This window comes from Mus caroli, unplaced genomic scaffold (assembly GCF_978045245.1).
Source record: "Mus caroli unplaced genomic scaffold, Mus_caroli_1 scaffold_1, whole genome shotgun sequence".
NCBI classification, from domain to species: domain Eukaryota; kingdom Metazoa; phylum Chordata; class Mammalia; order Rodentia; family Muridae; genus Mus; species Mus caroli.
The window spans coordinates 135863760-135890697 of NW_028227256.1; the positions used below are offsets into that span (position 1 = coordinate 135863760).

The 26938-nt window shown below is 39.9% G+C and overlaps 1 protein-coding gene across 1 annotated transcript in view; it reads right to left on the reverse strand.

Moving 5' to 3' along the window:
* Positions 1–26938, reverse strand: part of Crb1 (crumbs cell polarity complex component 1) — a 204113-nt gene that overhangs the window by 16333 nt on the left and 160842 nt on the right. Inside the window, exons 8-11 of the mRNA XM_021170879.2 lie at positions 26507–26672; positions 22541–23447; positions 20435–20563; positions 17309–17435 (exon numbers count right to left, since the gene is read on the reverse strand). Coding sequence (XP_021026538.1) covers positions 17309–17435; positions 20435–20563; positions 22541–23447; positions 26507–26672 — 1329 coding nt within the window. The remainder of the gene's footprint in view (positions 1–17308; positions 17436–20434; positions 20564–22540; positions 23448–26506; positions 26673–26938) is intronic.

A 26938-nucleotide genomic window follows, 5' to 3' on the forward strand; every position in this document is an offset into this window, starting at 1 on the left:
TAGCAGAGACCAAGAGAGATCCCTTCTAAAGTAGTATCTGTCTATCTATCTATCTATCTATCTATCTATCTATCTATCTATCTATTACACGTGGCTGTTTTGCTTGTTATATATCTATTCACCATGCATGTTCTGGTGCCAGTGGAAGCTAGAAATGGGAGTCAGATTGCCTGGTTACAGATGGTCAGGAAGCACCATGTGGGTGCGGGGAATCAAACCCAGGTATTCTGCAAGAACAGCCTGTGCTCTTAACTGATGAGCCATCTTTCCAGCACAGAGGGACCCCTTCTAATTAGAAAGTGATTGGCAGCCATCAAAAAAAAAATCAGAAACCCAAGGAATATTTATAGAGAGACATGGCCCCAGCTTAAATGGCAGGGGTATGTGAAGATCCTTCTTGGGGGACCTGATGGTCACAGAAGCTCGAGCAGTAACAGCCTCATCTGGTCCAACCCTTTGCTTATTTGAGTTTACATCCACTCATTGCCCAGCGTTGCTATTCCACTCATGCCTGTCCAACCCTGTTCCTCACATTATCCCCAGGATCTCTTTACTGAGGACATTTCCCCCTCTCTTGAATGTGGTCCTACTTTCTGTCCTATAAAGTTCTTTCTCCTAGTTTATGTTCTAACTTAATTCCCCGATCCTTTATGAAAATGTCTCCTGAGGCAGCCGCTCTCATTGGTTGGGCTTTTGCGAATTTCTATTGTGCTTCGACTCAGAAACACAAATTAGGGATTGTTTGGAGGTATGTTGTGTAGTTACTTTTTTTTTTTCTCTGAAGAGAGATTTTACTTTCCTTGAGACTACTATGATAAAGATCGTGTATTATATTTCACCCACGCTCTCTGTCTTCCTTCCTCTCTCCCCATGTGATGCCCGTTACCAGAGGGACTGAAGAGACAAACATGCTGGAATGGTTACTTTGCGAAGATGCTTTATTCTTTAGGTTTTGGGGAAAACAGAGAAGGAGCAGACTCCAGCCACTCCCAGCATTGTCATGGGCCACATGAAAGGACAGGACATTGGACTTCCTGCCTTGCAGCCCAGAATGTCAGCGAGTCCCCCAGGGAACAGTAAATGTGGACAGAGGCCGCTAAGAATGAGGACGGCTTGGAGGGAGGAGATGGGAGAGGATGGTACAGTGCCTTGAAGATTTGCTGAATCTGGAAAGGAGAGGGCACTTGGGAGAGGTTGTGTGGGCCTTTCCTGATCATGAGATTTGGGAAATACTGCCAGCGGTGGGCTTACGAAGGCACATTCTGAGCAGAGGCAGAAGTCCCCAGCCACAGCCCCCAGATCCTGAGACGCAGATGCTCTTTCTGCCCATGAACACAACCAGCTTTTCCCGACCAGAGCCACTTTTGTTCCCTTGGCATGTCACTCTGTCCTGCTGCTGAGGGAGTTCAGCTGAGTGCTCTAAAGTTCAGTCCTTCGCTCCACGCTATAAAGCCTGTTCCATGATCCCTAAGGAAATCAGTGGCATTAACGGTTGTCTCCCAGGCTTTCCCTTCCCTAAACTTGGAAATAAAACACAGTTATAGAGAGGACGAAACCACCAATCCTGGCAAAGCCCCATTATAAACATTATGAGGCCCCAGTACTGAAGGCATTCTGAGTTCTCTCTGATAACGGGAGCAGGATTTTATTTGCAACTTAATTTTTCCAGTGAAAAACAATTTAAATTCACACTTTGAAAACAGAGAATCATCCAAGACAAAAAATGCATATTAAGTGCTTTTATTTTGTAAAGAAAATGCTTCTTCATTATTGAAATCCTGGACTAAATATCCTCCATGTGAGGTTTTTCTGCTCTCCTACCCTACCAAGGCTACACATTTTTCTTCCAAGATACCACATTCCTGTCATCCCTCTCTACTCATTTCGACAACTCTAATATGCTGTTTTGCAGGCATGATTGACTGATCTAAATTTTCAAGGATAAAGAAAACATTTCATTGTGTCCTTGGGTTCCTATCAGTAAAAAGGGATGGATAATCCCTAAGACTTTTGTAGATAATAAAATAAATGTACATAATGGTTCAGAGTAAACACTCTTTAAAGTTGAGGCATCTCTGACCATCAAACGCACAACAGCAGAGTGTTTAGGTTGCTTGAGGAGCAGACACTACAAATGGGGATGGCAGGAGTGGAGTGAAGAATACTTTTATTGGAAGGTTTTGAGGACAAATATGTTTCACTAGGCAGAGAAGAATGAAACAAAGATTTTATGAACAGCAGTGGGCACCATGAGCTCTCAAAGGTGCCTCCTTGGCTCTTCCTGGTTTACAGCAGGTGGATTAAAAGGGATACATATGTATATTCGTGATATATAACTATGAGGAGAAATGAGCTTTCTCTCTCCAAATCCCCAAGATTTCCAGCAACTCCATCTATTGATATGATGAAATGCTCTTATAAATATAGAGAAAATTGAGTCAGATGTCTGAAGGGATCTTGGATATCTGTAATTATGTCACAAGCTGTGCCTTATAGATCTAAACTTCCTCTGGGATTGGTTTTTGGGAAAAAGAAAACATCTATAAGAAATTTCAATTCAGCATGAGCAATGTAATTTCTGAGAACTTAAGTCTTTGGTTGCAATGATACTCTGATGGGCAGTGTTGCTTCACTGATTCCCAAGGCACTGTGATAGTACAGTGGCCACTCCCGATCAAACCTTGCCTTTTTCTGGAAAAGAAAGTGGATCACTGTTCTGCATGTATTATATATTATTATTTCCACCTTAATTTAATAACAGTGAGGGATCTCAACACAAAGAAAGAGATGTTAAGGCTAGAAACTGAAGTTTGAACTACAAAAGCACTCATTTTATCAACTAGCTAATTATTTATTAGAATTTACTGTGTTCCCAATCTCAGGTTGGCTGTTGAAAATTCAAAGGAACATATTGGTGTTTTTTGTTTGTTTGTTCTTTACTTTGCTACAAGTGAATGTGTGTGATGTGAGCATGAATGTGTGCATGCCTGTTTATGTATATGGGCACATGTATGTGTGTGAGTGTGTAGGCCCAAAGTTGATGCTGGAATCTTCCTCCGTTTCTTATGGCCTTGTTCCTTGAGGCAACATCTCTTAGCCAAAAGCAGAGCTCGTTAAATGTGTATGGCTAGTCTTGATAGTTTGTTTCATGGAGCCCCTGTCCTTCTGAGGCCAGAGTTATAGGCAGGTGGCCAAGCCAGTCAGGCATTTATGAGAGTCCTGGGGATCCAAACCCCTGATCTCTTCCTTGCATGCCAAACAGTTTAGTCACTGAGCCATCTCACCAGCCCTAATTCCAAAATACATTTCCCCAAGTGTTAGGTATCAACTAGAATTGATCTTATTCATTTATCAGGCACCAATATGAACTTTGTCAAATTGAAAAAGACATATATATATATATATATATATATATATATAAACTAATTTTCCTCTATAATTTAGTCAAATAGAATGATTAAGGAAATGCTACACATACATGGAAGTAGCTGTAATCATGGCTCTGATTCCAACTACATAGTGGAACTGTCATGAGTAGACTTCTTAAATAAAAGCATTTTTAAATGCAATTTCTGTAAGAAAAACCCTATTTGTTCTTACAAAAATAATAACAATTAAATACAAACATCTCTCTTGTGTTTTTAGATGTTATACATCTATATATTGCTCCTTCTCTGCATAAAGTTGGTCTTTTAATGGCTTTTTCTTCTTCCTATTTTTATTCTTTTTTACTTACTATTTAGATGGTCTTGCTCTACAGCCTGAACAGCCTGTAGTTCAATATGGTCTTAAGCCTGTGATTCTTCTGGTGCCATAATTATAAGGCATAAATAGAACTTGTAATTATTTTTAAATAGATGAATGCAGTTCAAATGAAAATAATCTGTACTCAATTTCCATTTAAGTGGAACAGATAATCGTCATAGAATGATTGGCCTTTTAAGTAACAATTTCTTTCAAAGTTTATGAAGATTAGGAAGATCATATATATAAACATTTATTCTATTCTATAAATAATTATTACAAGCATAAAGGCTTTAAATGATTACAATAAGACGATTACCAATCTTAAATCAGTTGCATTTTAAAAAATTATTTTACTTTAGAATGTGTGTGTGTGTGTGTGTGTGTTTGTGTGCGAGCATGCCCATGTACATGCACACATTTGAGTGTAGATGCCTGCAGAAGCCACAGCTGAGTGTCGGATCCCTTGGAATTTGGGTAACATTAAGTTTTGGAAAATGATCTTAGGATCTCTGAAGGACAAAAGGAGTAAAGGTCTTAACTACTGAGCCTTTTCTCCATCCCCAGAAATCAGTTCTTTTGGTATTTATAATTGTTGAAATGCTAAATTCTTTTTTTGTTTGTTTTTTTTTTTTTTTTTTTTTTTGGTTTTTCGAGACAGGGTTTCTCTGTGTAGCCCTGGCTGTCCTGGAACTCACTCTGTAGACCAGGCTGGCCTCGAATTCAGAAATCCACCTGCCTCTGCCTCCCAAGTGCTGTGATTAAAGGTGTGCGGCACCACTGCCTGGCTGAAATGCTAAATTCTTACCACATATCTAATTTTCTATCCAATTTCTTCTGAACAAAAATGATCAAAGCAGGATTAAATCTCTTTGGCTTCATTTCCTAAAGTCAATATAAGTCATGTTTTAAAGTTCACACTACATAACATTAATGGCTCCCAGGGAGACCTCAAAGATTCTACCAAACAATATTCAAACTTTGCCTATTGCTCTTGGTTGCCCACCAGACCTTGATGATAAGACCCTAACACTGAAGATACTACTTTGGTGATAAGACATAGATAAATCAGTTGGTACTATGATGGAAATTCTTTCTTCATTGCAGGCTAATGTTCATGGTACCAGAGAGTGCCATGCAGGTCACTGGGGAAAAAAGTTATCAATGTTCATATCTGACTCTAATCCCTAAGAGCTATGAGGGTTTAGAATTGCATAAGGCCAAACTCTAAGCAGGAAAACTGTGTCTTAGGTATAGTAGTGTCATGAGTCTTATGGAGACAGTCCATTTCTTTCTGATTCCATTTGAGACCTGCTCCAAAGGAAGGATTTCATGCTTGGGACTGTCAATCTTGTCGAGAGTCCATGGTTACTAGGATCATCGATCCCAGAATAATCCACTCTTATTGTTTTTCTAAATGCTCATCTTAAAGTATCTTATGAATACTCATCTTTATGTTCCTAGATTAGCGCTGCACTCTGTCCTCATTATGGAAGCTCCTTCTCTTAGCAATTGGTGGTTAATGCAGAGATCATTACTTGTCAAAATGTAAAAGTATAAGTGATGGAGGAATGCCCAAAGGGGACATTTATGTCTCTCCCTTTAAGGCACAGGGAACATCACAGAAGACACGATAGAAAGAATTATGAACCAGAGAATGGGGAGACATACATCAAATAGACATCTGTTAAATATGACAAAACTGTTGCACTCATGGTATAGTTAATGTGTTACAAACAAGGCTTGCACAGACTGAGCCCTTCAACATATCGTCATAAATGGAGGAGGAGCTTATAAGGCCCCAGTGCTCCCTGAGGGTCTATTGGAAGTTATTGTTCACTGGGAGAAATGTTGTATACTCATCTTTGGTGGGAGAGCCAACTGATCAGTTGTCCACACTCCAGTAAATAACCTCTCACCCATGCTCATGCAAGTAACCTACTCGGTGGGTTACCACCCAAATAGTATGTGAGAGCAGGAGGTGCCTTGTTGGGAAATACAAGGGTTTCAGCAGGAGAGAAAAGCAGTGTAAGAGAGGGGAAGAGGTATGAAAAAGACTAAAATTCACTATAAATGTATAAAACTGACAAAGAAAAAATTATAGTTCCTTTTTCAAACTTAAAATTAAGATAAGCAAAGGCCATTCTGTGTCCATTATATAAAACCATGGCATTAACCTGTTGCATACTAGTAAGGTTCCAGGTTGATTGATCACAACTCTATTTTGAGTGATAATACCAATGCCAACATTTCTCATAAAGCAACAAATAAGGGGAGTAGGGTTGGAAGGATGGCGAGCAGGTAGACACTTGCTACCTATTCTGACCACCTGTGTTCAGCCCCTGGAGTCCGCATGATGAATAGAAAGAACAGTGTCCTGCAAGTTGCCTTTTGACCTTCACATGGAAACTCTTGTCTGGTATTGATAACTGGGTAAGAGACCTCTACCTGCTAGGTCATTGGCAAGAGGAGAGAGCATAATACTTTTATTCTCCTAAATGGGCACAGCAATAAACTCTATCCTAAATTATTATATGTATAACCATCTATTAATGCATCCCTTAATCTTCATCAAAGTTTATTTTTGCAGTAGGTGTTGATTAATACAGACACCCACATCTGCCAACCTACAGAGAATAAAAGATTGTGGAGTATTTAGCTCTGAATGGGACATTTATGTTATGCCATCTTCCCATAAGGCTCAGGGATGATTGAGGAAGAGCAGACAGAAAGATTGTAAAAGCCAAAGGGAGCAGACATCTGCAGCAAAATAGAACTTGCCAGGTCTGACAATGCCGTTGCAATGAACTCACAGTGATTGAGACTGTGTACACAAGACCTGCACAAGATCAAGCCACCCCAAATACCAGTTTGGACAGAGGAGGGACTTACGATGTCCCGCCCCTACCTGAGGAGCTACTGGCTATTTGGAGAAGAAGAGTTGGTTTCCTTAGAAGATGCAGGCCTTGAGAGACTAACCATGCCCTGATAGGTTGTATTTCAATCATGCACAGACCGGTTACACTCAATGGATTCACCGGGTTTGAAACACAATTGCCTGAAGTTGTGAGGAAGAGGTGTTGGTGGGGATAAAGGCAGAATTATAGGGGAGCATCCCTTTAATTAATTAATACATAGTGATAATTATATTTGTAATGTTTTGTGGTGGCTGTACCATTTTATATTCTCAGACATACAAGTTCAAGGCTTTCAGGTTCTTTCCATTCTAACTAGCACATGCTATATCCTTTGTTTGTTAGTAATAGCCAACTTAGCATGTATAAGGTGATATCCCACTGTGGTACTGATTTATGGTCAGTGAAGCTAAACATCTTGTTATATACCTGCTGGCCGTGTATCCTCTGTGGACAAATATATACTGCTATATTTACTTGCTTCTGAATACTAATTAGTGAAAACTCTGGGATAAGTGACAGTGCCTCTTTTAAATTATAATTTGAAGAGAATGTCATTCTGGGTGTTTCTTTCTGCAGGCCAAATTTAGAGCACAAGACATCGCCATGCAGCCTAAGATCGCGGTGCCACTGGCCAGGGCTCTGTTTGCAGGGAGAGCCTGAGGATGTGGGCCAGTCAGCATTGCCCTTGACATCAGCCTTAGCAATTAAGCACAACTCTAGCCTCTCAGAAACGATTTATGATTCTGTCACTCATAAATGGTTCCGTGTCCTTGCTGCATTTATTTTTATTTTCTGCCTCATTCTCGAGGGTTAATGTCTTCTGTGAGCTTATTTTTACTATGTGAATGAGATTTTCCTACCACTCTCTGTGCTTCTTGGGTCCCCGTGAGGCCCACATCTTCAGATTCTGAGGCTTCCAAAGTTTCCTCTGATTAACCTGTGCATTAATTTCTAAGTATGTCTTATCCTTCGTGCAGCTAGGATAAAGATGGACTTCGCGACTAGATGTGCCTGTTCACTCCTTACATCTCTTCCATTTTGCTTTCCTTGGCACTCTCTTCCATATATATATTCTTTTTACTTGTGCTTTCTGGAAATCTGACAACAGATAGCACAGGGACAAAGCTTTGGGGCTGTACTGATAAGGGCTGAGCATTGCTGCCCTGTCTGCATCATAGTGTCAGTGAAATCTGTACTCATCCCACAGTGCTCCGTTTCCTGGCTCTCGGCTCAGAGATCACAATTCTTTCTTGAACATGAAGTTTGGAAATGAAAGTGTGATTACCCCACGGCGTACTGTCCCCAATTGCACAAATGTGAGAAAGGTAACATTTCCCTTATATTCCATTTGTTCATTGTAAAATGAGGATGAAAACCACTCTCGAGATCATTGTAAGAAGGAAATATTTGGGGAGTTACAAATTCAATTTTTCTTAAACTGAAAACAGTTTGTGGTAGGTGTATATATTGATTATTTCAAATTTCAGCAGACTCTCTCCCATTTCTACATTTTTGCAGCATGTTTTAGTGGAAGAAAGTGGAATACTTCAAAATTTTCCATCTACTAACCCCGTTTATGCCTTTCTCAATTCTAAGTTATAAAGTTTGTGGCTAACTATGCTTTCCTCTTTTATGCTTTAGTTATTTAATACAAATTAATGGTAAATTAACAAGTTTATAGGAGTAACTTACCGAGAAATCAATCTATAGAGTTGTGTGGCAAAGCCAGCTTAGTAGTTTAGGTCTGGGGTTTCAGACACTTACAGGCAAAGAGGATCACAAATTGACTGGCAGGAGGATTGTAAGTTTAAGGTCTGTCTGAGCTACAGCGTGAATTAAAGGCCAATCTGAGAAACTTAGTGAGACCCTCTTTCAAAAGAAATAAAAACTAAAAAAGGACTCTGGGATATATCTTAGAGGTTGAGTATTTAGCAGGTGTGGGACCTCAGGTTCATTTAACTGGGTTAAATGTACACTGCTCATAGGTAAAATGTAAAAAATACCCTCCAAAATATTAAATAATGATGGTCATCATTAAATAATGATAGATATCAATCTTCATGATGTTTTGATATCTTTAGACTGGCTATATTTTTGTGGACATAGATTTAATGTTGATTGGGTTTTATGCATTTTTATTCTTTAAGATTAGTCCAGTATGTAGACATAGTGCAGTGTTCTAGGCTACAAGGAGAACCCTATTTGCCACCTGCCTAGAAAAAAATGATTTATTGTGTCAGCACAGGGAAGGAAAGAATATTGAATAGTGGACTGGGAAACCCAACATTACAAAGATTTGTGTGTAAGTGTGTGTGTGTGTGTGTGTGTGTGTGTATGTGTGTGTGTACATATGTTCACATGTGTTGGGGTGCTGGTAGAAGCCAGAAAAAACACTAGCTGCCCTGGAGCTGTAGTTATGAGCCATCATATATAGGTCTTGGGACAGAGCTCTTGTCCCATGAAAGAAAAGGAACTGTTTTTAACCACTGTGCCAGCCCCTCAGCCTTACTATTTGATATTTTATAACTTAATCCAGGCACTCCCTCTCCTTACTTAGCTTCTTTTATATAAAAATGAGATGGATTTGATAGCTGCTAAAAAATCCTTTGAAACTCTTTAGTATAATATTTCTCATTAATAACTCAAAATTCAGGAGAAACAGCATTCTAGCAGATATCAGAAACATATGCAGTGGACTGAGCCATATGAAATGCTCATATTCATAATGTCAATATTTTAAGGATATGTATTTCAATAATGGCTGAGTGAGCATTAACTTAATCTTCTAACAGGATCTCTCGTATACTTTACAATGGAATATCTTTCTAACAGCATTATTTTACTTATTGATTTAAGAAAGAAAGAACATTCAAATAAACTTTCCCAATGGCTCTATACTTTCCTGGCCCCAGGCCCTGGTTCTACCGTAGATCCTGCCTGAAAATGATTGATTGTGGAACAGTGCAGCCCTCAAGCCTTGCTCAGCAAACCTCCTCTGTGCATACGAAGCATCACAGCTCAGTCTGGTTTTTCTCTGAATAAAGGTGCCTTTGGGGTGTTAAATGGACAAAGCTGGTGGGTTTCGATTTCAAAGAAACCAGCATAATAAATCAGTGTACCTAAAAATACATTCTAAAGGAGAGTCCTCATTCTGAAACATTTCTTCACTATAACCTGATCCAATGTGTTAATGATCCGAAATTCACAGATGTATCTTTCCCAACCTTCCCTTTTCCCTAAGGGTCAGGAGATTTGGGTTGGCTATTTGGCCTAGCAAGCTATACTTTCCCTCAAATTTTAGTTGAGTACAATTTTCTGTTCTCATCCAACTACATCATTCTGCTGTCGTAGATAACACACGATGCAACCTTCACAGATTTTTAAGATGCAAGTGCCCTAATAGTGTTGAATTGGTTTGTGGTTGGTGCTTATGAGCCTGCCAAGTCTATGTAGCTCTCCCAGGCAGTGTACAAGTATTCTCGACAAGACACCCCCACCCCCACCGCCTCATTACTCAGTTTCTGTTTGACGGTTTCTAGGGTGGGAGTTGGCGCTGCTGCAAATCAATTCAGAACGTTGCTGAAGAATTCTAATGTTTGTTCATTTTTGTTAATGCTGACTCCAAGTCTTCCTATAAGTGATATTCCTGTGACTTCTTTCTTCTCTCTGTTTGGATGTAGTGAAAGCCTACTGTTTATACTTGATTGGTAACACCTAGAAGCCAAAAGTGATGTTTGTGCTTCCCTTCAGCCTGTGCTTTCTGGACAAACTGTTCCTTTATCCTCCTATTATTTCTAAGATGGCCTTTGCTCAGTCCTAGACATCCCCAATGCTGTCTTTTGAATGTGATGCCCAAAAGGCCAACCTGGACCTCAGAGGTAACCTGACAGCACAGACAGGAGGGGATTTAATATGACCTACTTAAGATTTCAGTTTCCCCTCCAGGTGATGGTAAAATAATTTCTATTACACCAACCTTTGGGCACTAACTATTAAGATGTGGACAGAATGACAAAGAGCAACCCGTAGAGCACTGCTAACAGAAGTATACATGGGCTATAGGGGAGCTGAGCTCAGAGGGCAGAGGACACTGGTGATTTTCATTTTGTTCAGCTTGTTTTCTCAATACAGTCCCCAGTTCACTAAGACCGAAGTGAATTTTGCCACCTTAAAGCCTTAGAGAATAAGATTAAAGAGGTTTATGGCAGAAACTGAAAATGGAATCAGAAAACGCTTGAAAGAAGAGCACCATAGAAATACTGTCTAATTCTGGAAAAAGGTTGCTTCCTCTCACTTTGCCAGGCAGACCAGGAAAAGTGTAAGCAGACTGCAAGCTGTCCTGCTGCAGGGAGAGATGAGCAGAGATTTGTACTGTGCATCCCAAAGACAGCACTACCCCAGTATTGGGTCTTTTATTTAGCTAGTTGACTGCTTGCTAAATCAAAATGTTGTTTTTGGAGGAGTATAAAAATAATTCTTAGTCTCTTACACCCTGAGTTAGAACACCCAAGGTTAGAATACTCAATGTTTAACCCCAAATTACAAGGCAAAAAAAGTAAAAAATAAAAACAGAACACCCATTGCCACATGTAGGAAGATATTTAACTGAGGAGACAAGTTAAACATAACTCAGGTGCAGGAATTAGCCAACTTTGGGGTCAGCTATTACAATATACAACTAAAAGATAAGCAAGCACAACTGACAAAATTACTGCCCTTGTGCGATTGTTAAGCCTTTAAGCAAAGCTCTTTACTTGCATTATCAAGCTGTTCAGTGTTCTCACTTGCTACAATATCATGGCAAGGTTCATTTTAGAAAAAGCATGTATCCACATTAAAAAAAATCAAACTATCAAGAAAAGAAAGTAATATTACTTCTCAAGATCCATGGTTATTGTAAAATGATAATTCTCTTATCATTGTGGCAGATGTGTTAGATGGTCCTTGATCTAGAGAAGTCTGTTGTTGAGTGTTGTTCGTGTGTGTGCGTGTGTGTGGGGGCATATGCTTAGATGATCACATTATGGTCACTAAAAAGAAGCCCAAAGTGAAGTGACAAAGATGTAAAGAATACAAGAACTCTTGCTGGGGCAGGGTCCTCGAGAAGTTTTAGTAGACCCCACATTTCAGAAAGGGTAGGAATTTGTCAGAGAAAGAAAGAGAAGGAACAGAGAGTGTAAAGAGATAACTGTTCAAACACCAGAAAGCTGAAGATGGGGAATCTCTACATAGCTATGAAATAGTTATGAGAGAGTGACAAAGGACTAAGGTCCAAGAGGCAGCTAAGTAATAATTTATGAAGAGTTCCCACCAAACTTAGTTGTGGAAGCCAAATTCATGACCCTGATGCTGTGAGACTATCTAAACCAAAGATATGAATGTAGGCTAAATTAGAGATATGAAACTCAAGTTCCCAGCAAAAGGTCCAGATTAAGACCTGTGTATGACTTGCTGTGCAAGACTCACTCTGGGGCAGGGGTGAAGGGAACCCTCATGAGCTGTGGTCACCAATAACAATTACAAGCCACTGGAAGACAAACTCTGTCATGTGTAAAATTGAACAGAAACAAAAACAAGTGGATGAACACTTGAAGAGCTTATAATGTTAGAACAGCCTGTAACAGCCTAATACACAGGTTCATAATCATTGTAAAGTAAAATAAACAGTAGTAATACAGTGAAAAACATTAAAACACTAACAGAAGAAACAGTTGACTTGTAAGAAAATAAAATGTACAGAAATTGCAGAAGTAACTGAAATATAGGAAACCACCAGTTTTTTTTGTTTTTGTTTTTGTTTTTTAACAAATGGATTATCACTATAAAAGGACCTAATCAGTACAGATGGGGATGCTCACACTGGTTGGGGATCCTGGTGTGGGAGCTGGCAGAAGGACTGGAGGAGCCTAAGGGGATTACAACCCCATAGAAAGAGCAATGTAGGCTGGCTGGACCACCTAGTGCTCCCAGGGACTAGACCACCAACAAAGGAGTATACAGGGAGTGACCCATGGCTCTAGATATATATGTAGCTGAGGATGGCCTCTCTGACATGAATGGGAGGAGAGTCCCTTGGCCCAGTGTAGGGGGATGCTGGAGCAGTGGGGCAGGAGAGGGTGGGTTGGTGGGGGAGCATCCTCATAGAGGCAAAGGGGAGGTGGGAGAGTTTGGATGGGGGTGTTGTGGAGAGGTAACCAGGAAGGGGGATATCATTTGAGATGTAAATGAATGGGATGATTAATAAAAAAAATATTAAAAAAATATGCACACTGTAACTCAGTACTAGCAACCAGTAAGGGCATGGCAGATTAACTCTTGAGGTATACCCAGCACACTACTCCTTGCATACATTCTTTGGTCCATTCCCTCTGTGTGGAGATGAGAGCTCTCAGGCTTCTAATCCATGGAATGTAGTGAAGGTCAGAGAATGAGACCCTAAAGATAGCATCAGGGTAACAAGTATGTACTGCTTATACTTTCAGTGGGCAACTGTAGAGCAACAGACAAATGCTACACATGGCTTGAACACGGGCATCCTTGAAACCATAAACTTCAATACACACACACACACACACATACACACACACACACACGTATATATATGACTCTCATTTATACATTAATCTCTTATTAATTAAATCTTATTTTTGATATCAACTCTGAAACAGTGACACATATAAATCATATTACAGTTGTCTGCCACAGCTTTATAGTCATTCATTTCTTCAGTGGATCAGTCTTTCAAAAGGCTTTCACTGTATTGAACTGTCATTCTAGAATGACACTATGACGGTGCAAACAGATATTAGGTCATACAACTTCAGACTTGGCTCACGGACACCCTTCTCTGAACTTGGCACTACACTTGGTAATCCAAAAATCTCCTTTCCTTTGTCCTTGTTACCGTAGTAGTCTCTTAATTACATATTCATTAGTGGGGGCCTGTCTGTCCTTAATCCATTTCTATATAGAAGTTCAAGTGATCTTTGAGAGTATTAAGTGTGATTGTTACTTTTATGTAAAAGCATTTCAAGGCTCCCAGTGTTCTTAGGGAGGAAAGCCATAGTCTTTCCATGACTTCTCCTCATTTCCCCGCTTACTTCTACAGGGTAGCTCACCATGTTCCCCCTTGTTTTCTAGCCATACCATGCAAACTTCACAGCTCTTCCTGCTTGGAATATTGTTGTCTTCCCCATCTCTCCTTTCCAGCCAGGTTTCTACTTACCTTCAAATCTCAGCAGACTCTTTGTGAAGCTTGTCTTCCTGACCCTCTACCTCCAGTTTTAATTTTGGATAAAAACTCCTTGCTTCCCAGGCTGCACAGTGCACACCTACTTCTATCACCACACTTTCTGAAGAATTGCCCAACTTGATTTATCTTCCTTCCTTACCTACTGTTCCTTTTGGCTTTATGTGGGTAAGCATCATGTTTAATTCATGGCTGTTGGCCCAAGAATGACTACGGAGTGGTATATTGTAAGTCCTCATTACATCGTTTGTTGAGTAAGTACTAAAGGTCATGCTGAACAGTATAAATGTATTGGAAAGGACATTAGTAGTTAAAACAGAATTCTCTAAATTACTAAACTCGAACTTCCAGAAAGAGCTTTCATTTGGAAGTATTGAACTCAATAGCTTCTACTTTAGTGATCTCCCAGAAAAACTTAGTTAAAAAAAAAAAAAAGTTGGGATGGGAGGGACTTTTATTGATATAGTATTGAAAAAGTGTAGTTGGAAAAAAATGATGTACTTAAAATGGCTCCTCCCAATTCTGACCCAGATTTCTGAACTAGCACTAGCTAAATTTACTTTTCTCTTTACAATCAAAACATGGTGTTTCTCCAAGTTTCCCCTACTTCTTTTTCCTTCAGGAGAGGGAGAGAGAGAGAGAGAGAGAGAGAGAGAGAGAGAGAGAGAGAGAGAGAGAGTGAGAGAGAGAGAGAGAGAGAGAGAGAGAGAGCGCTTAAATCCATTCCCGTGTATATACTCACAAAGGAGGACGTCCGGTGTGATACAGATGTTAAAGATGAAACATCAGCAAAGGGAAATGAGTTTTTATTCAAGTAAATGTCATCTATTACAGAGATTTGATACATAGGAATATGTGTGTGAATTATGAAAAACCGAGTGTGTGAATTTCTGTCCCTTAGGTGTCATGGTCTTTCCTCTTGACTAGCTCAAACTAAGTCCAGCGTTGTCAGAGATGATATAAGTCAACAGTAAAAATAAGTGAGGTTGTTGGAGTCTGTTCTCAAAGGTCAGCTAAAGAATCACGTGCCTAACAGAGAAAGTCCATGGAACCTGGCTCTCGGTGTCATGGTGCTTACTTGCAGTGACATGTATGGGGAAGGAGTAATCAAGACATGAGTACTCATACTGGTTTCTGATGGTGGTGGTGGTGCTGCTACTGGTGGTGGTGGTGTGTCTCTGTCTGTGTGAGTGAGCCTGCTTCTGTGTCATTTACTGTACAACCCTCAGTCCAAGTAAGCAAGACATGTGTCACCAGAGAATGACAAGCAGGACATAAAGAAGAAAAGATTTTATTTTTCTGTGAAAATGAGGAGAATCCTTAGTCACACAGACACACTTGAACTATGGAGAAATAAGGAGAATAGAAGGAGGACATTTAGCAAGATGCTATTAAATGATAATAAGACAGTTGGAAAGCAGAAAAACAATTGACAATTGCAGTGACAGTAGAAGCACTAGAACTGGACAGAGAATGATACTGTGGATAAATACTCCTTAAATATATTCTGTTGGGAGTTTGTCACATTCAGAATGTTCTGCAAATACACATTGAAGATATGTGTAGAAGGGGGTGAACCTGAAACCTTACATATTGTCTCTGATATAATCTACTTACTTCACATACTTAAGAATGCAAATATTTTGGGGAACATTTTCCCTACCTTTTTGGCTACAACAATCCCACTTTAGAAACAGTTATCTGAAACAGCAGTGTGGACACAATGCTTTGGATGTGAGGAAGATGATGAGAAGGAAGGGCAGATCTCAGCAGCACTGCTAGTGTGAAAGGGTTGCCACAGGGTGGAGGTTGTTATGTAAAGTCTAAGAACTGAGGAGTAAGTCAAGGCAGGGTTTTACTCAGATAGTACATTGTCTTGTCCTTTGTCTGATCTGCACCTCTGGATTCACCTTGGTCATTGCCACAGCAAAAGCTCTGGCTTAAAACAATCATGACTCAGTGAGCCCTGGTAACATGCAAAGGAAAAGTGACCCACATGTTTTCTAACCAGGGCAGCTTCTGAAGACACAGACACATTCGCAGAAGGGTATCTTTCTGGCCACTGCTATGACACTTCAATGGTGTCATGAATTCATGCAAAGTATTTCGTCCTCAATGAACACTAATGACACCTCTGTTGGACTGATATACCCGCCCTGCACAGATACTTAGCATAAATAGTGAACCAGGGAAAATGGTGGAAAAGCCAAGCCCCCTACAAAGGAGTAGCTAATGTAAAGTGTTCAGTTGTAACAGAAAAGGGGGGAGTGTAAGAGAAATGAATAGGGAAAGGGCACTCTGCTATTTGCTGGTGGAAAGAATGGCCCATGGAATCACAAATGATGCTGGTGAGGGATACTGTGAGCACTGTCCCTCACTCATCTTTTTCTCACATTACTGGGGATTAAACTCATCTCTTCTTCGTATAGAAAAGAACTGTCCATAGTTCATTTGAATAGCTTTGCAGAAAGACACACGTGCCTATAAAATATTCATAGATATTTTTAAATGTTCATGTCACATATAAACTGATGAGAAGAAGGACCACACCAAATTAGAATCACAGTGAAGGGGGCAAACTGTCAATAGGAAAATAGGAACATGTAAAGGTAGAGTGGAGAGAAAACATTTTCTAAATGTAATGAAAACAATTCAACATGGAACGGTTGAGGATGAAAGTGCCTTAGGGCTCAGTACACTGGGTAATGAGACCTTTCTGGCTGTATTAAAAATATTCTTAGGGGCTGGAAAGAGCACTGATTGCTCTTCCAAAGGGCCTGAGTACAGTTCTCAGGAACCACATGGGGGCTCCCTATCATCTTTAATGGGATCAGATGCCCTCTTCTGGTGTGTCTAAAAATGTAGAATAGGAAAATATCTTCTATAGACCCAAACTACTAGAGGTATACTTAAATGCATGGTTAGCTTCCAGAAGAGCATTTCTCAACCTGTGGATCACGGCCCCTTTGGGGCATCAATGACTTTTTCAGAGGTGTTGCTTAAGACCATCAGAAAACATAAATATTTCCATTATGATTCACAGCAGTAGAAGGATTACAGTTATGAAGTAGCAATGAAAATAATGTTATGGTTGCGATCACTACAACAGGAAGAGCTGTACTAAAGGGTCACAGCATTAGGAAGACTGAGAACCAGTGCTCTAGATGGAGTCTATTCCCTAATGTTCCCATTGTCTTTCCTAGAGACCTACACTGAGACAAGATGTTTCTTGCAAGTCAATGTTTTACACTTGTGAATGCTCCCGTGCACATTAATCATTTTCCTGTGCCCCCCACTCTACAACTGGCTCATCATTCATGCGCAGTACGAGATAGGACAGGAGCTGAAAGAGATTTTGCCACAGTAAGAGGGACACATAAAAGGAAAGGCCGCTTACGTCCAGCTCACAGCGCTCGCCAGCGAAGGCCACATCACAGATGCACAGGAACCTGTTGACCAAGTCCCTGCACAGTCCTCCGTTGATGCAGGGATTGGAGGCACACTCGTTGATGTCCTCTTCACACCTTGAAAATGAATAGAAAAGCAGACACTCTGGGTCGGGTAAGTAAGTGGTCTGTTAGATGGAGCAATGGTTTGTCTTTCTTCCTAACATGGCACAGAGTTATCACCTACTCTACTCAACAAAACACACTAGTAATTTCATTGATGCCTTAAGACACCTTTAATGCATTTTGGGTTTTGTGGAAATTTGTGCACAAATTCTAGGAGATGTTGAATTAGTTTCCCTTAAAATTCATTTTTTTAAAACACAAACAAAAATAAGTAAGAAACCAGTTTAACAAATCCACAATCTAGTAGTGACAAGAAACTCTAAATGTACTGGTAAGTGTTTTCCTATATGACTTTTCTGGAAAAAAAAAAAGCAACATCCACTCTAAAGTATTTGAGTACTGCTTGCCTCCTTTTCTACCAATGTTTTTTTTTTCTTTTGATTTTTTAAAAAACTGATATATAAACCCAAAAATGGCAGACCTGTGTGGAGAGAGAGAGAGAGAGAGAGAGAGAGAGAGAGAGAGAGAGAGAGAGAGAGAGAGTGTGTGTGTGTGTGTGTGTGTGTGATGTTAATACTTTGTATACAATGGTGTAATGTTCAAATGAGGTTGGATTAATCAAATGGCATATCCTTCTATCAGTGCTTTCAAATTGGTTCTAGGTTTTTAGAATATTATTATGTTTAGTGTCAACTCCTTGGTCAGGCCCTCCATGGGTTAGTTCTGCTATGTAGCAGATATTCTGCTAAGACCTCAGGGGTGGAGCAGTGGTGAAGGCATTTATACTACTTTAGGAAACTCTCTGCAGAACTATTTATGATATAAACTGCTTTAAATCTCCACTTCCCCCCAAAGTAGAACTTCTCTGTGTGCAGAGCTTTCTCATCAGGCTCTAATGCAAGGGCTGAGGTGGAGGAGCTGTGAGATCCCTGGAGTGATGGGAAATGGAGATTCATTCCAAGGAAAACAGCTCTTTATCCATGGGATACCGAGCACAGCTGAGACACTCTGTTTTCCTTTTATGGCCCAGGCTTCTGGGCTGGAAAGGAGGCTTCTCTGATTAGATCCCAGCCAAACTTGACAACTCTCAGGAGCTTGCCAAGCATTCTGTGTCCTGGGTGGCCAGCATTCACACCATCCATCACCTGAACTTGCTGGACTGACAACATGAAGCTGGAAGCTTAAGCAGGCGCAATAGCTTCTCAGTATCCTCCACTGTGCTGCTCTAGACCTTGGGAGACTGCCTAAACATTTCCTGCCCTTCCTCCTGCCTTCTTTCATTTCCTTACCAATCTCTATTTTGAGCAAAACAGTTGATACTCTATATGCATGGCAAACAACAGGGGAGCTCTTATTAGAAAATAATAGGACTGAATGTGGTGCCTAATTCCCCAGATCCCAGCAGGGAGACAAGACAGGGAGAAGAATGGCAGCAAGTTCGAGGCCAGCCTGCTTGATGTAGCAAGTTTTAGACAAGCCAGAGCTACAAATGGGATCCTGTCCCCAAAGAATATACAAGGTAAAAATAAACAAAAAAGATGATAATTAATATATGGAAAGTCAAAGTAAAGCCATTAGGCTCTTCTGAATTAATGATGCTTAATGTGTTCGCAAAACTAGAATATATGAAACACACATTCACTGTTTAAAATATTTTTGCATCAGTGAAGTTTATTTGGAGAAAATCTTCCATGGGAAGGAAAGAAAATTAGTAATCCTACACCTATTTTACTCAATAATTTAAATGGCAAGTATGAATTTCAAAACTGATATCTATCTATCTATCTATCTATCTATCTATCTATCTATCTATCAGAGGACATAAAATATTTACTGCAAAGAAAGATAATTGAAGGTATTGATGAACACTATTCATTGTGCTAGCAATGGGAGATAAGGAGGTGTTGAGCATTGAAAGACAGTAGAGAGTTATCTGGATTTATTTGTAGTATTTTGAAGATATGAAATCAGAGGCATGTCATGGTGTGATAAACTGGAACATGGATGTGACTCCTCTAATTCCTCTGCACACATATGTATCTCAACTGCCTGTACCTTATTCTAGGAGGTGGCAAAAACACATTTCATATTTTGTTTTAATTGTGCTGAGCAAACACTCATGAATTCATGGCAGCTTTCCCAGCAGAGCAACACCAGCTTTGATGGCAGCTCAACTTTCATTGTTGCATACATTTAACTCAGCATCAATCTGTCGCGTAACCTTCATTCACCTTCATTCACACACACACACACACACACACACACACACACACACACACACACTAAAAACAACAAAATCTCGCTTACAGAGCTCTGAGATGTAGGTACGTGGGTAGATTAGTGCTAAACAAAAGGTTACATTTTATCTGTCTACCTAATGCCTGTGCACCTAGAGTCCTGGTGTTTGGGGATGGAGAGCTCTTGAGGGATCTAATCAAAGCAGGGAGAATGATCTCTCTTCCCCTGGACCACACCCCAGCCAATCAAATGCATACACAACTTACCTGAATCTATAGCTGGTCACAGATGATCTGATTCCAGTGGCCAACTCTGACTAGGTGAATAGTTAAAGGGATTCTCTGTGAGAGAAATAATTCCCTGGGTATGGAGTACATATACTTTGGTTTGAAGTTAATGATATAAGGTAACATTTAGGTATGTTTTATTTTACTTCAAAAGCAACCATATTGAAATCATATATTCAAGTTAGTGTGGGGAGGAGCGAACTCTATGAATCTAGAAGTACTTATAGGAAAGAATAAATAAGACATTATATATTTTAAAAATCGTATTTTCTTATTTGGAGTCTTGGCTGGTAAAATATTCTATACTTTGACCTACCCTGTCATTTTTCTTCTTTTTTATTGCTTGATTCTGTCTGGACCTATATTTCAACATAGATTTTTTCCTGTGGGAACTGAGATGAAAAATTGGAGGAGAAAATGAACTCTGGGCAATCTGTCTGTTCGTTAGCTCAGAACTTTTATCCATCAAGTTCCAGTGTAACTCACCACTCTCCAGTGAAACCTGGCCAGCACACACATTGCCAGTCCTCCTGGAACACGGAGCAGCTGCCTCCATTGTAGCAAGTGAAGTTTCTCTTCTCATTCCCACAGACTGTTGAGGGTAATCTGCTGTGTCTAGAGAGATAAAAGTAATGGCCACAGCTGTTTATCTTGTTCATTCCATTCAAGAAAAAAAATCTTCTTTGGAAAAGTTCATATATGTAGTCAATGTTAGGCTAATTAAGCTCTGAGGCTGAGGAACAACTAATGCTGGATTTTTCTGCATTGTACAAACACCATGTTCTTCAGCAAAAAGCCCCTGCTGGAGCCTACCGCAACCAACATGGTCATCCATCTTCTGTTCTCCACAGCTTTTGTGCATGAGATAAGATCTATGCCATGGGGTGGCAGTAAATTTAAGGCTGGGAAGGAGCTCACTGTAGCTAGGACTGCAGCTGCTTTTCCAATAAATCAACAGAGGCCATAGGAAAATTGCATCTCTATAAAGGGCAGGAAAACAAGGAGACCACTCTGGTCTTCAGGCCTTGGTGTGATTTCTCTGTTGGCTTTCAGAGCTGAACTACAGTTGCCCTGCCAAGACTTGCCTGCTCCCTCTCTCATAATTCATAGCTTTGCACAGCGCAAGCCAAGGGCTGTCCAGGAGGTTTGTGTATAATACTCAATGTGACTACATGTGAGTTCAGCATGGGGCTCTTTGTACAGCCGCAAAGCTGGACACACGGCAGAATCCTTATAAAAGGCAGAACAGATTGTTAAAAGCTAAGAAAACACTGCTAGTCACAAATCCCTAGACTTGAAAGGGCTGATCTTAAAGCTGATTTTAAAATTGTTGCTCAGGAACTTTGGTCATCTCTCTCTCTCTCTCTCTCTCTCTCTCTCTCTCTCTCTCTCTCTCTCTCGTGTGTGTGTGTGTGTGTGTGTGTGTGTGTGTGTGTGTGTGATACAGAATGAGTATTCTGGGAGTGGAAAGCAAATTCACATTTGTCCTGCCGTGCCCTGAAGCTAACATGGAGAAGCCCACCTGAATGAATGATGGTATAAACGTGTGTCTTTTCAAAAGAGTCTAATAACTCTACTTCAAAAAGAAAATGTCATAAGGACATTTCAAAAATGTTAAGAATGTCAACTGAAAAGAGTCATTTCTAAGAGTCATTCGCAATGCAAATCGCCAGCTTTATACACACCTTGGCTTAATAGCATCTGAAAAGTTCATTAGAAGGGACTTTTGAGAACTTTATTCTTTAAAACTTGACTTTGATGAATCAGACAGAAAAAGGTTTCAGAGAACTCATTATCTATAGTCACTGTATAAAACTCCTAATTTGTATCCCAAATTTTGGTTTTAACCAGTCAGGCTACTCGTGGACAAATGATTTTGTTAACTTGCAAGAAATAACATATATTAAATAACCTGAACACTTAGCATTTCTCACTGTGCCTTGCATTGAAGCTCTGAACAATATTAGATGCTGCGGAAGATGAACACAATTTCTCACAGGCATGGCTGCACATAATGTCTGCCAAGATGCTCTACGTCTGAATAAAAGTGATGTTTACAGGCGGCCAATTTACTCCACTCCGGGTGTTCTTGCCCATGTCCTGGAATATAGTATTCATTAATGACACCTCTCACCTCCCTAGAATGACACATAATAAGTGGAAGGCAAAAACAATGACAGTAACATGATTAAAAGATTCTTTTTTTTATCTCTGTTTTCATAGCATAAAAGTCAGGTGGTCACAAGAGCATTTTTAGAAAAAAAATGTGAAATTCTTTAAAATGGGTAAGTTGAACAGATATTCTTTCAGTGGCATGCTGAATATTACATAAAGGGCACTTGGCATTGGTATATACCCTAAATTTTCTTTATTACGCTGTGTTATAACTCTGCACACTATACAAAACACATGATGTAGGATATTCCACAATATCATTGCATCTTTCCATGACTAAATCATGATAGGAGTGCTCAAAACCAGCCTTGTTTAGCACATATGAACAGACATTTAAGAGGGAAAGCTTCGCAGACTGACAATGAAAATGCAGAGCATAGCCCCACAGACTGAGCTCCGAGTGGACTTTGTGCTCACCTGCAAAATCTCCCGGTAAAATTTCCAAAGCAGAGGCAAGAGTAGCCATGAGCTCCAGGAACACAGGTGGCCCCATTTGCACACTGATGACTCTTGCAATTGTCTACATCCACCTCACAGTTCACACCAGTGTATCCAGGCTCACACCTGCAGTGGTAGGCTGCAACTCCATCAGAGCAGTTGCCATGGATACAGGGACTAGAAAAGCACTCATCAATGTTGATTTCACAGTGTGTCCCTGACCATCCCGAGAGACAGGCACACCGATAAGAACTGTAGCTGTCTTCACAGTTTCCTCCATGCAAACAGGGGCTGGAGTGGCAGGCATTTGATGGCAAACAGCCAGTAAGTACCATATTTGTAGAAACTTTGAGAAATTGCTCTTCCTGAGGCTTACCAGGGAAACCATGAAGATTTTCAAAGTAAGAAAGATATATGCCTCCAATCTCTATTGTGCTCAGACAGCCCTGCAGGCCTTTCGGATTGTCAACAGATTGGTCACCCACATAGATGTCTGTATTGTCCTTCAAAAAGTTCAGGCTTCCAGTAGCAACTGCACTTATCACAAAGGGTGTCTGGTCGTTCATCTCCATTTGCCACCGGGAGGTCTGGGCCACTGGGTCTATCATGGAGAAAGTCACTTGGTGCCATGTGCCATCATTCACCAATTGGGAACCCATCAGATGCAGCGTATAAAAGCTGTTGCCACTTCGCAATTGAAAGAGTAATCTGGCATCTTGAATGCTAATATTAAGAAACTCTGGTTCTTTTTCTGCATGCAATATCATCACATTTGTATCATGTGTTCTGAAACCAAATGTGATATTGGTGAGTTCTCTGGTAATATTCCCATTGCTTCTGAACAGCATTTCTCTGCTTAATCCGCTGAAAACAGCATTTGCAATACCTAAGGTGGAGAGGGGAAACTGATTGTCAACTTCATTTACTGTATCCCTGATGTTTGCATAAGTTGTTTGACACATTATGTACTGTGTTAGTTGCTGTCAAGCTGTGTCTTATACAGATGCTATTATTGTCCTTGTTTTACAAGAGAATAACTCAAAATTTGCAAAAGCTGAGTAACTTGGTCATTAAAAAAAAATCACCAAACTAGAAGGTCACATCTGTCTATTGTAATACCAGAATTCAACTCACACCTTTTTTTTTTTTATTTCAAATCTCCAGGAATGCCAATTATTGTTTTCCATTGGTTTGTATTAGGGAAGCCTTGATTATCCATTTAAAACATAAACTAAATACATAAAAATCACAAACTTAGACTTGGTAACATGCCAATTAGTTAACAATGGCCCTGGCTTCTGATTGAGCTCCTCACCATGCAGTTAATAGAAACATTCACAAGTGATGGATTGATTTATGCCATAAAAAACTCCAACTATATGCCAAAGTACCAACTAGCCATCTATAACCCAGTACCTTCATACGGTCAGAAAAATAGAAAATAATAGCATTTTAAGTTTACCTGTTTCAGTGAATATAGACCTTTTGATAATCTTACTGCATTCCTCTATTAAAATTGCTATAATTTTATAATTATAACACCTATCTCCTAAAATATCTGACTCCATATCTGCTTATGATCTACATGCAACCTTGAGAGAAGAGAGGAAATAGAAGTGCTACCCCCTACCTTCTACCAGACCTGTCAACCTAATTAATAGTGTCTTTGCCGGCCCTCTTTGCAACATTACAACTGACACACTGTCCTTATTCCTTTCGGAGGTCAGGTTGTTAAGTCGTGTTGGGTTCTGTTCATTTTCACTATTTTTGGACATTTTCTTATGTGCACCCATTTTTTCTTTGCTCTGCACCAACATTTCCCTTCCATTTTTGGTCCCCCCCCACCACACTGCTGTACAAATATGCTATGATTGCTAAAAATTGTTTAAAAAGAGCCCACAAAACCCCTGAAGTATTACTTTGACCGCTATCCTGATGCCTTATTTCTCTGTTCCTGTTACCACAAAAACTTAATACTTTGTAAACTCACTTTAATTTTCTCATCTCTCATTTTCTCTGATGTGGTCCCTATCACTTCACTGAAACTGCTTCTGTCGAGGTCACAATGACCTTAATCCAGTGGTCAATTTTCTATTCTCATTTTTTTTTTCTTACCTTTCTGCAGCAATTGACCTGAGAACATGGTTCATCACCAGGCTCTGTTCCAGCCACCATCATTGGTTATACAGAAGATTGCTTCCTAGTTTCCCTACTTCTGTGGATTCTGAAGATGGCCTTAACAACCACTTCTTAGTTTAAGACATAAATTTTAAATGCCACCTTTCAAGTCTATGGGATCTAACCCTGTTTAACTGTCCAGTTCCAGGTCACAACAATCTCTCCCTTATTCACATGCCACAGTCATAAAAACAAAGAGCTTGTCCCAAACGGGCTTTTAATATTTGCTGAAACTTCAACCTGGGATATTCTTTCTCCAGAGTTCCCTGTGCTCAGCACTTCCTCAAGGTCGCCCTCTGCTGATATGTCATCTTCACCTGACTGTCCAAGTTAAAATAGGCCTTCCTTGGATTCTCCCATTACTGATTTTTTTCTACCTCCTGTTGTCATCTGAAACTGGGCTTGTTTCTTAACTCTTTCTGCTCTACTGCACGAGCTGGATGGGACCAGGCATCTGTTATGTAGACGTGTTTGTTTCCTCTGTCTCTTTGCGGAGAATATTGCCTGGTCTGTAGAAAGAGTTCATTGAACATTACTAAGTGGATAGTCTAGGAAATTACCTTTTGCTTTGGAACGTGCAATAATATTAACAGCCACAGCAGGAGAAATAAGTGAATAATACAAGTGTTATGATTTAAATAGAGTGTTTGAGTAGATTTAAAGATCTCATTTAATTTCATTGTTATTTGACTGTTACCATGTTTGGGGAAGGGATTCTGGAGGGAAGGGGCATAAACAAACATCTTATATATTCTTAAACAAATGCTAAAATGACCAATCTAATTCACTCTTTATTGTCTGTAATGCTGTGTATATTTATCTAGAAAGATAGTGAAACCATGAGCTGTGATCTGGGTAAAGTGTTCAATGCACGTCTATGTATTGCCTTTCCTTAGGGAGCTTTGCTTCAATAAATACGCTTATACCTAGAGAGAGCAAAATTTTAAGTCTTGTTTTAAATCTTGCTATGACAAGGAACTCAAGTAAACCCAAGGTAAACTATGAGCTGTATCCTCAAGACTATGTTGCTTTAGTAGGCTCTGTCTTCCCAGAACACTTTCCTGTTGACATTGGAGGGCAGAGGACTTTGGAGCACATCTTTAGATATATACTTTATTGAATAATGAGAAGAGATTCTAATTTAATTCAAACATAGAGCATTTACTATTTTGGATTGTGCATTGTTTGATCTAAGGGAGCACATAACCCCGAATATTTAGTTCAAAGTCATGACTATAATATTGAAACTGGAAAACAGTTAATAAGGAGGGGAACAGTTACATACACACAATAAGCCTGTACCTATTACACATCATGATACACATAAAATCATACACAATGAAACATGTGAAATGGGTGTTGTTCTCTCTGTTTGACATGTGAGGGAGATTTTGATTATGGTGGCCATGAACATGATCAATAAATCGAGAATCAATGGCAGTGAGCCAGATGTGTGCACATTTACTGCATATTCTCAGTATTGAGAAAGCAAAGGCAGGTATCGTTTGTCTTGTCCTTCACAAATTAGCTTGAAATAAAGAGTTAGGTTTATTATTGCGATGGCTCATTTTCTCACTCAGAAACTCAGGCTAATATGCATCCCAGCGGTCATTCTGGTCATGATCTTGGTCACACCAGGACTATTAAACTTTTCACGTAGTTTTCTCTAAGTTGGCTATGCCTGAATTCTTTGTTCACTGTTTCTTGTTGGGACAATTGAAATGTACCAACGAACCTGGATGGATGACAGCTTTGAATGCTACCTACATTCAAACCCTTGAGGGAGCAGCTGGCACTCTGCAGTGGGAGGACATGGGCTGAGTTGACACCACTGAACTTGCTCGCAGGCTCTCCCCGCTGTGTTTGTAGGGCAGGAGCAGGAGAAGTCATCCCACAGGGAGTGGCAGACACCTCCATTATGACAGGGGTTGGACTGAGAAAGAAAGAAAATCAAAGGGATAAAAAGCAAGGACAGTGAAATACGGCAATGTGAAAGGTGAGATCATCTGTTACTTTAAAATGCCAATTCTTCTACATCTTTGCATTTTAGACATTTTGTACATTGTTAATAGTATAGAATAGAGATGACTACTACCATTTCCAATTGCTTACTAAAAGAACAGAGGAATGAGCAATAGGCAGAGGTGTGGGGGAGATAAAAAGGAAAGGAAGAACAGAATAAAAGAAGAAAAGAGAAAA